The sequence below is a fragment of the Mobula hypostoma genome, chromosome 4, assembly GCF_963921235.1.
Source record: "Mobula hypostoma chromosome 4, sMobHyp1.1, whole genome shotgun sequence".
Taxonomy (NCBI): domain Eukaryota; kingdom Metazoa; phylum Chordata; class Chondrichthyes; order Myliobatiformes; family Myliobatidae; genus Mobula; species Mobula hypostoma.
In genome coordinates, this window is record NC_086100.1 from 151,377,639 (window position 1) to 151,389,800 (window position 12,162).

General features: G+C 38.0%; 2 protein-coding genes across 2 annotated transcripts in view; one reads left to right on the forward strand and one right to left on the reverse strand.

Annotated features, from left to right (window-relative positions):
- Window positions 1-11,428, forward strand: part of polr2b (RNA polymerase II subunit B) — a 53,145-nt gene extending 41,717 nt beyond the window's left edge. The window contains exons 17-25 of the mRNA XM_063046722.1: window positions 15-111; window positions 196-290; window positions 1,018-1,268; window positions 3,861-3,950; window positions 4,980-5,087; window positions 5,167-5,280; window positions 6,239-6,399; window positions 8,470-8,665; window positions 11,118-11,428. Of these exons, the coding sequence (XP_062902792.1) occupies window positions 15-111; window positions 196-290; window positions 1,018-1,268; window positions 3,861-3,950; window positions 4,980-5,087; window positions 5,167-5,280; window positions 6,239-6,399; window positions 8,470-8,665; window positions 11,118-11,207 (1,202 nt within the window). The 3' untranslated portion in view covers window positions 11,208-11,428. The remainder of the gene's footprint in view (window positions 1-14; window positions 112-195; window positions 291-1,017; window positions 1,269-3,860; window positions 3,951-4,979; window positions 5,088-5,166; window positions 5,281-6,238; window positions 6,400-8,469; window positions 8,666-11,117) is intronic.
- Window positions 11,429-11,472: 44 nt separating this feature from the next.
- Window positions 11,473-12,162, reverse strand: part of igfbp7 (insulin-like growth factor binding protein 7) — a 36,543-nt gene continuing 35,853 nt past the window's right edge. Inside the window, exon 5 of the mRNA XM_063046723.1 lies at window positions 11,473-11,735. Within this exon, the coding sequence (XP_062902793.1) occupies window positions 11,725-11,735 (11 nt within the window). The 3' untranslated portion in view covers window positions 11,473-11,724. The remainder of the gene's footprint in view (window positions 11,736-12,162) is intronic.

Consider the following 12,162-nt stretch of genomic DNA (forward strand, 5'->3'; position numbering starts at 1 on the left):
TGTTCTGTTTTTAGGTATAAACTCTATAGTAGCAATTGCTTCGTATACTGGTTATAACCAAGAAGATTCTGTCATCATGAATCGGTCTGCGGTGGACAGGGGTTATTTCAGGTTTGTTTAACTTGTTTATGTCTTCAGTACTTTAAATGTATGTAAACTGCTATTTTTCCATGTAACCAAATTTGTGTTTGTTAGGTCTGTGTTCTACCGTTCATATAAAGAGCAGGAATCGAAAAAGGGTTTTGATCAGGAAGAGGTATTTGAGAGGCCTACACGGGAAACTTGCCAGGGTGAGTCAGAATTTGTTTTTACCTTGTTGATTGAGATCTGAATTGTAAAATGTTGCCTGTGCACATTTTAATGTTTGAGTTTGTCTTGTGGACTGGATTAACACTCCATTGAGATTGAGATAATAAGTACTGTTTTCTCCAATAAAAGTAAAGGTTAAGCTGGACTCTTACAGTTTTCCAGGAAAATCTTCTCTTTACTCTGAAGCATTTACACCTTATTGTAGTCTTGTCATTTTTGGTCACATCTCAAAGCCCAGAATGTGTGTGTGAACCTTGAAATACCAAAGTGTTGTATTTCAGTCCAGATCTGTCCTAACTTCTATGTGTATGAATTTGCAGTTCAAACAGAGTTGACCTGTTAGTGGAACACCTGTTGAGGACACATGAAGTTTAACTGAACAAATGGACAGACCTATCATGTATTTAATATTTTCCTAGTTTACAGCAATTGGATATAGCTTCTCCCATATAAGACAAAAGCATTTTGTATGACCCCTTGTACCAAAATTTTTTATCACTTCTGATCAAAAATATATTCATTAGTAAATTTACGAATGTATTAGTTTTATTTAATGTAAGTTTCATTACTGAAACTGCTGCAGAAAATGAAGTCAAATGTTATGCGAGTGTGGGTATTAAAAAAACAATTCCTGACATGTTAGTCAGTTTCAACTAAAATAGATTCAGTGACAGCTATTTTTCTTGTTGCTTTGTGTCTTTGGTATAGGTATGAGGCATGCTATTTATGAGAAGTTGGATGAAGATGGATTAATAGCACCTGGTGTGCGGGTTTCAGGCGATGATGTAATCATTGGCAAAACTGTAACTCTGCCAGAAAATGAAGATGAGCTTGAGAGCACAAATCGGCGGTACACAAAGCGAGATTGCAGCACCTTCCTGCGGACAAGTGAGACTGGTATTGTGGACCAGGTCATGGTAACACTAAACCAAGAGGGATACAAATTTTGCAAAATTAGGGTAACTTTTTATTTTTATTATAGTTTTAATTTCTTTATTCAAACACCAAAATCATCAATATGTCATCCCTTCACAATATTTTTACAAAATGAAGTAAGAATGCATTTTGGCAATAAGAGTTGCAGAGATTTTCCCTGACATACACAGAAAACTGTTGGTGCATGTTTTAGTGGAATTTTTTTTCAAGGCAGAACAGTTTTAATACTGAAGAGATTATTAGAAGATTTGCAGATCATTGCTTAAAAATTGAATGGATAGTTAGGTTTATCCTTCAACTTAGAATAGGGATTGTATAGCACAAAATTTGTCACTTTTTTGATTATCCTGCCATCTGTTTCGGAAGCTTGCTGTCCTATGATTATTAGGAGGAACCCAACCTGCTGAAATAGCCATAGCAATCTATTAATTAGATTAATAGATGTCAGTATTGCTGTCAAACAGCATGTAGCCACTCACTGATACTCAGTTTGGGTTTGGTTGGGTTCACTGCTCATTTGCAACTTTGGATCAAACATGAATTAAAACAGAATACTAAAGGGGAAAATGACTGCTTGTGACTGCACATTATACTCAAGTTAAAACGTAACCCTGGAGCCCTGGTCAAACTTAAATTATTAGTGAATGAAAGTCAACAAACTGCTGATACTGACAATCTGAAATAAAAATGAAACACTCAGATGATTGAGCAGCATCTGTGGAAAAACAAAACATTTCAGATCAAAGACTGTCATATTGAGTCTTCCACATGAAATGTCAGATCTGCGTCTTTTTCCATAGATACTGCCTTACTTAGTGTGTCCGGCATTTCGGGGTTTTATTTAATTTCAGTGACTGGACATTGGGAACTTATAAGATGAAAATAACTGCTGCTCGTGGGCACCAGTTGTATGTGAGATTATGTTTATAGTCCCTTTGGTTCCCTGAGTCATGGACTCAACTTGAGTTTTTCAACAGCATTCTTTCTTTACAAAGGTTGTCCTGTTTACAGACGATTGAGGTATTACCTCCTTTTGTAATTCTTCACATTCACGTCCCTTCTGTTTGAGCTAGTAAGTTGTAAGTAACATTGCATCATACAATTGTTCAAAAATAGTGACAGCCAACAAGAGGTAGTTTAACCTTCTCTTGACAATTGTTAACATTATAACCTTCAGCAGCAGTTTTCTGGGAATTAGTAGGCTAAACTTTCAATATGATTTGGCTATTGATGGACAGGCAAGAATCAAAAACTAAATACTGTATCTCCTTGGTGTATGAATATTACATAAAGAAAAATTTTAAAAATCTACAAAACAGCCATATGCTGCAGCAGTAGCCAGTTGTCAAATCTCTCAAATTTATAATAACCTTTAATAACACAAAGACACTAGATTTATGGGAACTCCATCTCCCATGTGTTCTGCATGTAAAGCACTATTCTAGCTTGGATGCCACTCATCTATTGATGAGTTTAGACTTTCCCATCTAAAGAAATGGTTGGAGCATTTTCATTATGATTCAAATTGAATGCCTACTTTCACCCTCTCAAAATGTGTTTAAAATGTGCCATATTCCCACCATATTGGAGTTCAAAATTCAAGATTGCTTAATGTCATTTCCTATACACAAGTGTAAGGAGATCAAATAATTGTTACTCTGCATCTGATGCAGCACAGAAAAAACCACAAAAGATAAAGAACACTGATAATAAAAAAAAACAATATATATAAGTAGATTGTAGATTGATTGTATGTCCATAACATGACGCTGGGCTGTACATAAGGGGACAGGCAGGAAATAAAGTAGTGGTTAAGTTAGTGGACAACCATACAGCTTCGGGAAAGTAACAGTTTGTGAATCTGGTGGTCCTGGTATGGATGAAACATATCCTCATTCGTGATGGGATTGGGACAAACAGTCCATGAGCAGAGTATGTGGAATCCTTCGTGATGTTACTGGCCCTTTTCCATCACCTTTCCGTATATATCTATTGATGGCAGGTTGGCTGGTGCCAGTGATGCATTGGGCAGTTTTGACTACATGTTGCAGAGCCTTCCTGTCCACCACAGTGCATTTTCTGTACCAAGCAGTGATGCAGCTTGTTAAGGGTGCTCTCTACTGCACATCTGTAGAATAACATGAGTATGGATGTGCAAAGTCCAGCTTTCTTCAGCCTCCTCCTAAAGCAGAGGGGTTGGTGGGCTTTCTTGACTTTGGAACCATGAATGGTTGTGTATGACATGGTCTCCCAGGAATTTGAAACAGCTTGCAGTTTCCACTGCTGTGCCATCAATGTAAAGGGGGGGGGGGGGGGTTAGTTCTCCTGAAGTTGATAACCATCTCCTTTGTCTTGTTTATATTGAGGAAGAGGTTATTCGCCTGGCACCGAGTGTGTGTGTGTGTATATACACACACACACTTTGCAAGGCTGAAATTGGATCAGTACATCAATGCAGCAATTTTAGTTTGTACACCATTGATATAATTTGTGCAGATGTAACTTTCATAACCCTTCTATTGAGGCCCAAAAGCTGGAATAAAAAAATTCAAATGAAAATTATATCACTTTTCACTTAATTAGGAATGTTTAACCCACATGCTCTTTGTGTGCAGGTGAGATCTGTCCGAATTCCGCAAATTGGAGATAAGTTTGCCAGTCGCCATGGTCAGAAGGGTACATGTGGTATCCAGTACAGACAAGAGGTGAGATGTTCTTGCATTATGGATTCAAAACATTGATTTGAAATTGTGGATAAATAGCTGAATATCAAAATTTGAACTACACACCCTGGAATTCTTAAAATAAAAGCAGAAAATGGAGGAACTGTTTAACAAGCCAGGCAAAAAATAAAAGGGAATAGTGACTGAATTCCTGTTTTAGAATAAAATTTGCTATTTTTCATGGTTCATAAAAAGGCTTAAATAAGTTTCATCTACTTTTTGACCTCCTGGCAAGTAACAACCTTATTACCCATAGCTTACATATTTACTTGTATAATGGCCATATTTTGGGCAAGAGGATGCTGATGGCTGTTTGCCATGTGCTCATTAGCACATTCTGTTTGGGTTTCCATGACAAAGAAACAGCGCATGGAAGACAGAAATGTGGTGGCCATCCTGTTGCTCTGCAGTTAATCTTGTGGTTCTGTGTAGAAGTGTTCAGTGCATTGCTGAGTCGTGGGGCCTGATGCAGCTTGCTTCAGGCCTTCCAGTTTTACAACAATCATGACTGCATCTTGAATGGGTGACCATCAGAAATTAGGGGTTTTCTTGGTTTAATTTTATTATTTCTATATGTGTCTGTTGTAAATTAATAGTTCTTTCATGTTTTCAATGGATTTATAATATCTATAAATTCATTTTAAAACGACCGTTTCCAGATGTATGTGACTATCAGACAAGAGAACAGTTTAAAGGGCCTTCTGATGGTACAGACCTTAAACGCCTCAAGAAATTCCCTCCATTAACCTACCGGCATCTCTGACTCTGCTTGATTAAGATGATTGTTAATATATTCGTGGAAAATCTTTTAGATCCTTTGCTTTAATATATCCTTTTGTAGCATTATGTTATTTGTTTGGTATCCCTCTGATGAAGCATCTATAGTAAAGGCACTACAAAATATAATTTGTTGGAAATAACAATTTTTAAAACAAATGGGTGTTATCTACATAGCTTTTATCCTTTTTGCTCACCATTAACATTAATTCTTTGGTTATTTTTGCTTCGTAGGACATGCCATTCACATGCGAAGGTATCACCCCAGATATTATAATCAATCCACATGCCATTCCATCTCGAATGACAATTGGTCACTTGATTGAGTGTCTGCAAGGGAAGGTTTGTTTAAAGTCAATCAGAAATTAACTTTATGTAATTATAATTTGATTGTATTCTCATTCTTTTGTTATACTTCCAGGTATCAGCAAATAAGGGTGAAATTGGTGATGCAACACCTTTCAACGATGCTGTTAACGTACAGAAGATTTCAAACTTGCTATCGGACTATGGGTATCACCTCCGAGGCAATGAGGTAATTTTTCCTGTGTGTATATGTGTATGCACACAGAAAAGAATTTATTCAGTTTGGCACGGCTTTTTAATAAGAGTGACAGAGCACTCTTCTCGCAGCTTGAATATCGTTAGATGTATTTCCTTTTCTTTCAGTTTCCAAGTAAACATTAAATACTTTGACACTTAACTGAACAGAGATATCTCCCAAGAAATTAGCCTTTTTTTATTTGAAGAGGAAAATCTTGGAATCATCTAAATGAGTATTTCCTCCTTCCTTTTTCTACATTGTGGGCTCTTAATGAAGTATCCATGAAAAGTATAATTCAAAAATTGAATGGAAATCTTTTGATTCATTTCAATACATTCCAAACAAATGAAACAGTACAAATGAAGTCAACAAAAAGAATAAATTTGTCTGTGCCACCTTTAGAATAAATCATCCCAAAGTGCACTCAAAAACAAAAGTAGTTTTAAGTTTTTGGCATGATTTTCTGGACTGCTATTCATGTGCATTTAATCATTTGATATTAGCATATAGGTCCCAGAAGTTAACTGATATTATTATACAGAAAGGATTTTTTGCAAGCTATTAGACCACAAGGTAACAGCAGAATTAGGCCGTTCAATCCATTGAGTCTGCTCCACCATTCAATCATGGCTGATTTCTGTTTTTCAACTCTATTTTTGCACCTACTCTCTTTACCCTTAACCCCCTGACCAATGAAGAACCTATCAGTCTCTGTCTTAAATGTACCCTTACCATGCAAATAAAATGACTAGGCATCCACAGCACTCTGTGGCAGTGAATTCCTCAGATTCATCACTCTGAAGAAATTCTTAGTAACCTCAGTTCTAAAGATGTCGATTTATTCTGAGGCTGTATTCTTGAGATTGGACCCTAGATCCAGGTTAGGATGTATAATTGCTTTTTTTTGCATAAAAGCAAACAATTAATGATATGTTCCCTCTCGTTTTAGGTTTTGTACAATGGATTCACAGGACGTAAGCTCACATCACAGATCTTTATTGGTCCTACTTACTATCAGCGCTTGAAACATATGGTAGATGACAAAATTCATTCCCGTGCAAGAGGACCTGTTCAGATCCTTAATAGGCAACCTATGGAAGGTAGATCTCGGTAAGCTGAAATTTAGCTAATATTTTCCAATTTTTGAATCTGACAATTTTGAGCAATTTTCAAATATAGTGCAATGAACTGGAATTGATTTATAGAGCGTAAGGTAAAGGAACCTTTAGGGGAGAGTGATCATAATATGTTGGCATTCACCTTGCACTTCAAGAGGGAGAAGCTAAAGTCAGATGTTTCTGTATTACAGTGGTGTAAAGGGAATTACAGAGGCATGAGAGGAGCTGCCCAAAGTAGATTGGAAGGGGGCACTAGCAGGGATGATGGCAGAACAGCAATGGCTGGAGTTTCTAGGAGCAATTCCAAAGGCGCAAGATAGATACATCCCAAAGAAGAAGTAGTATTCTGAAGGCAGGATAACGCAACTGTGGCTGATGAGGGAAGTCAAAGCCAAAGAGAGGGCATATAATAGAGCTCAAATTAGTGGGAAGTGAGAGGATTGGAATGCTTTTAAAAACCAATAGAAAGCAACTTAAAAAGTCATGAAGAGGGAAGGGATAGAATACGAAGTTAAGCTAGCCAATAATATTAAAGAGGATACCATGAGTGCTGCATGGTAGCGTAGGGGTTAGCACAATGCTTTACAGTATCAATGACTCTAGTTCAATTCCCATCACTGCTGTAAGGATTTTGTATGTTCTCCCTGTGACTGCGTGGGTTTCCTTTGGGTGCTCTGGTTTCCTCCCACAGTCCAAAGACTTAACTAGTTGGTAGGTTAATTGGTTGTTGTAAATTGTCCTATGATTAGGCTAGGATTAAATTGGTAGATTGCTGGGTGGCACAGCTCAATGGCCCATAAGGGCCTATTCTGCGCTGTATATCTGTGGAGTGTTGGAGGCTGAGGGGAGATCTGATAGTGGTTTATAAGGTTATGAGAGCATAGATAGAGTGGACAGAAAGTATCTGTTTCCCATGGTTAAAATGCCTAATACCAGAAGGCATGCATTGAAGGTGAGAGGGGTTAGGTTCAAGGAGGAAGTGAGGGACAAGTTTTTAACCCAGAGTCATAGATGCCTGGAATGTGCTATCTGGTATGGCAGTAGAGGCAAATACATTAGAGGTTTTTAAGAAACGTTTCAACAGGCACATGGATATAAGGAAGATGGAGTGATTATGGACATGGTGTAGGTAGGAGGGATTAGTGTTTGGGTGTTTTTGATTTGCTTTTTTAGCTGTTCAGCACAACATTGTGGGCCAAGTGGCCTGTTCTTGTGCTGTATATACTCTTCTATGTTCAATTAATAAATTAACAGTTTCTTCAGATAGGTAAAGAGTAAAAGAGGGGCGAGAGTAGATACCAAACAGCTGGAAAATGCTGCTGGAGAGTTAGTAATATGGGACAAGGAAATGGTGGACAAACTGAATAGGTATTTTGTATCATTGTTGACTGTGGAATCACTAGCAGTATGCCAGAAGTATGAGTGTGTCAGGCGGCAGAAGTGAGAGAAGTTGTCATTATTAGGGAGACTGTGCCTGGGAAACTGAAAAGTTTGAAGGTAATTAAGTCGCCTGGACTCGATAGTTTACACCCCTGGGTTCTGAAAGAGGTGGCTGAAGATTCTTAATTATTTAGGTCATAAAGTGTTATGGGGAGAAGGCAGGAGATTGGGGCTGAGAGTGAAATGGATCAGCCATGATGAAATGGTGGAGCAGACTCGATGGGGCAAATGGCCTAATTCTACTCCTATCTTATGGTCTTATTCCAGTGTAATGCCACGTGGGCTATCTCCTGTTCATTATCTTTTGGCTGCCAAGACCTTTCATTTCCAGTTTACATTATTTTGTTTTGTAATTATTCAATAATTGTTCAACCTGTGTGCAAATTCTTGAGCAAATTTTTGTAAACAGGTTTGCTGTGTTGTATTTTTGTTTATGGGTCAAGATATATCTAGTAAGGCCAGACTTATTACATAAGAATGGGATGAGGCTGATATCAGGATTCTGTTCGGTTCTTTCCTAAACTCAGGAATAACTGCTGGGATAGAATTCAGAAAGACATCTGGCTTTAATTTATTAGCCTTTGCTCCTAGCAGTAAAATGTGATTTGATCTTCTTTTTCAGTGATGGTGGTCTGCGTTTTGGGGAGATGGAACGAGATTGTCAGATTGCTCATGGTGCAGCCCAGTTTTTGAGAGAGAGGCTATTTGAGGTTTCTGATCCATATCAGGTGCATGTATGCAATCTGTGTGGGCTCATGGCAATTGCCAATACTAGAACACACACTTACGAATGCAGAGGATGCCGTAACAAAACTCAGGTATGTATGAAATTGTGGTTTTCTGTAGCATGGACATTTGGTAGATTTTAGCCACACAATTTCTAAGATATGATAGTTGTTCAGAGTAATGTGGGATATCTTTCTGATTTGTTGAGTAAGTATGCTATTTGTCTATACAGAACATGCAGCATATATGACGGCACAGTTGCAATTTTGGTTGAGGGTTTCCCTATTCAAAAGACAGATTGTGGTTTCTGTATTTGAATTATTGCATTTCTATGTGCATGAACAGCCAGTGTCAGTATGTTGCATCTAATTGAGGAAAGCAGCTATGTGGGAATCTCTATAATAACAGTGCTGTCCTAAAGCTATTTTACACTTCCCTGCTATAGTTTCTAGATAACTGTGACCGTTTTAAATGATCTGCAGATTGTGAGTCAGGTAGGTGAAGGATCACTCCACTCAGAAGTCTTTCTGTATCTGGCATAATGTATCTTCTGGTGGTGCTTGAAGCCTAAAATAGGCCCATTGCAGGCGATTAGTTTGGCTTGGTGAATTATTTTAATTGTACTTTTCATCTCTGATTTTAATGGAAATATATTCAGTCTGAAATTGAACTCTCCCCCCTTATTGTAAGATTCTGTACTGGGTATTTGAATAACCTCCATTCAATTCCAAGAGGTCAAGGGCCAAAAGTCTGAAACAGACCTGAATTGGTTCTGATGGCTTTCCTGACATGATTTCACCCCAGACAATCAAGAAAAGACATATTATTGAATATGGGACAAAACTGTATTACGGCTTTAGAACTGGAGAGTTCTGCTCAGAAATAACCACACTACAATCTAAGCTGCTAAGTGGTTACAATGGAGACATCTACCCAAACATATAAAGCAAGTTACCAAGTTCTGTAAAAAGCAGCAAAATCCAATAATCGTATTTATAAACCCAATCAGCATACTGTTAGTTATTCAACAAAATGATGAAAGATGTTGTAACAAGTATTTTTTTTTTGCTAATAACCTGACCACCATTGCCCAGTTTGTCCAGAAAAAAAATTATCAATTCATTGGTCTGTATGTGGACCAAAAGCCTGAAATTCAAGGTGACATTCAAGTGACTGAAAACGATCTAGTGATTTGACTCTAACTTGCTCAAAGGAAGATGGCTGCAGGTCAGTGGTGGATGTGTAGAAGCTGTTGCTGGGAATGATGGTAGAAGCAGATGCATTAGGGACATATAAGAAAATCTTAGGCACATGAATGATAGAAAAATCAAGGGCTATGTGGGAGGGAAGGGTTAGATTGACCTTAAAGTAAGTTAAAAGGTTGGCACTGTATTGTGGGCTGAAGGACCTGTACTGTGTTGTAATCTTCTCTATTCAATCTTCATAGCCCCATAAGCTCCATTTCAATACTTTATCCCTAGTCTTCCATTCACTATTTAAGCTGAAATTGGGAATGTTAGTAGTTCATGCCTCTGTGCAGCAGGATATTGACTGGGGTTCCCAACCATTTTTATGCCATGAACCAATACCATTAAGCAAGAGGTCCATGGACCCCAGGTTGGTAGCCCCTGAATTCTAGACAATATTTAGTCATGGGATGATAGATGGTGAACATCATTTGTTCATGAAACTCACAGGCAGTGTCATAAATTTAAAACAGGAAATACTCAGCAGGTCTGGCAGAATCTGGGGAAAGAGAAAGCAAGTTAATGTTTTCAATTGAAGACCATTGTTAAGAGTGTTCAGACAGAAAAATCTCCAGTCTGATACATTAACTGTTCTTTGCACAGAGAGATGCTATCTGACCTCCTGAATTCCCTACATTTTCTGGTTTTATTTCAGATATCCAGCATCTTTTGTTTTGTTTTGGCTTCTCAACAATGTCAGTAACCAACAGAAGAGTCTTAACCACCTGTCCCTGGCACTCAATGGCATTACTCTGGCTGAGCCTCCATCTTCAACATTTTAGATGGAGGAGGTCACCAGTGATTAAGAGTTCAACTAGACCAGGGGTTCCCAGCCTGGGGTCTACGCTGGATTAATGGTAGGGATCCATGGCATAAAAAAGGCTGGGAACCTCTGAACTAGACTAACCACATAAATATAGTGAGTACATGAGCAGGTCAGAAGCTGAATTTAATGAGACAAGTAATTAATCTCCTGCTTGGCACATTACTAAGGTGAATAAAAACTCCACCTGCTGGGGTGAGTGCAGCTTCAACAACCCTTAAGAAGCTGAAGAAAGCAGCTTGCTGGATTGGACCTCATCCACCATAAATTACAGTGTAGCTCTAGTCTTTACAAGGTTTGGCTGATGTAAGTGGCTCTGATTTCTCGACGGTAACTGAAGGCATCATTCATAAGCATGATTTTTAATGAGGATAAACTGTGGCCAGTCAGAAATGTCAGTATCATTATTAAAGGAACAAAATTTGAATTACTGTTTTACAAAATTGATTTTTATTTATCTTGTTTGATTTGCAGATTTCTTTGGTCCGGATGCCCTACGCCTGTAAACTTCTCTTTCAGGAATTGATGTCAATGAGTATTGCACCACGAATGATGGTTTCATGATGGACTGAACATGATCATCACACAGCCAAACCATCTTAAATATAGATAAGGAAATATGTGACTGGCAAAGTTACTTGCAGAACTAAGTGCACAAGTTGGTACAGAAAAGGGCATTTCTTGTTCAAGTACCAGATCTTGAGCCACACTTTTATTTGTATGTTCTCAGTTGTGAATTTATTTTTTTGCCAGTGTTGTAAGTAGATTTTGTGAGAACAAAAATAAACTTCTGTATTTTAAGTTTTATGTAAATTTTGTTTATTTTCTTTGCTTGATAATATAACAACTTCTTCCCCTTGTACTTATTGATTTACATCTTATTGCAAGCAGAGTAAATATAAAAGCTACATAAACCATAATAAGTAACTGAATTAATACAGTGTAGAAGAATGAGATAGATGTCCCTGTAAAACTTAATTTATAGGATATGGAAAAACACATTGCGCAGAGTCTACACTTAGTCACAGAATTCCCTGCAAGTAGCCGTGCTTGTGGTTCAGGCTGCCTTTCGTCATTTTTCTCATGCATTCTCTGCAGGACAAAACACCAGAGGTTAATAGGAAAAAAATATGGTTCTTGCATAGTTGGCAAGTTGAGTGCATTTCACGGGATCATTTATAATAACCATCCATTTGTTTTAGCATCCGAATATAACTGCTGTAGCTACACACAGTCTTTGTCATAAGTCTTCTACTTCCATAGGAATATTTGGTGCCAGCTCAGCTGACATACACTGGCAATGACATTCACAAACAAAAAAAAATCTGCAGGTGATGAAAATTCAAGCAACACACACAAAATGCTGAAGGAGCTGAACAAAGTACGGTTGACATTTTGGGCCAAGGCCCTTCAGCAGGACTTGGAGGTAAAAAGATGAATAGATTTAAAAGGTGGGGGGAGGGGAGAGAGAGAAACAAGACTGATAGGTGAAACCGGGAGGGGGAGGAATGAAGTAAAG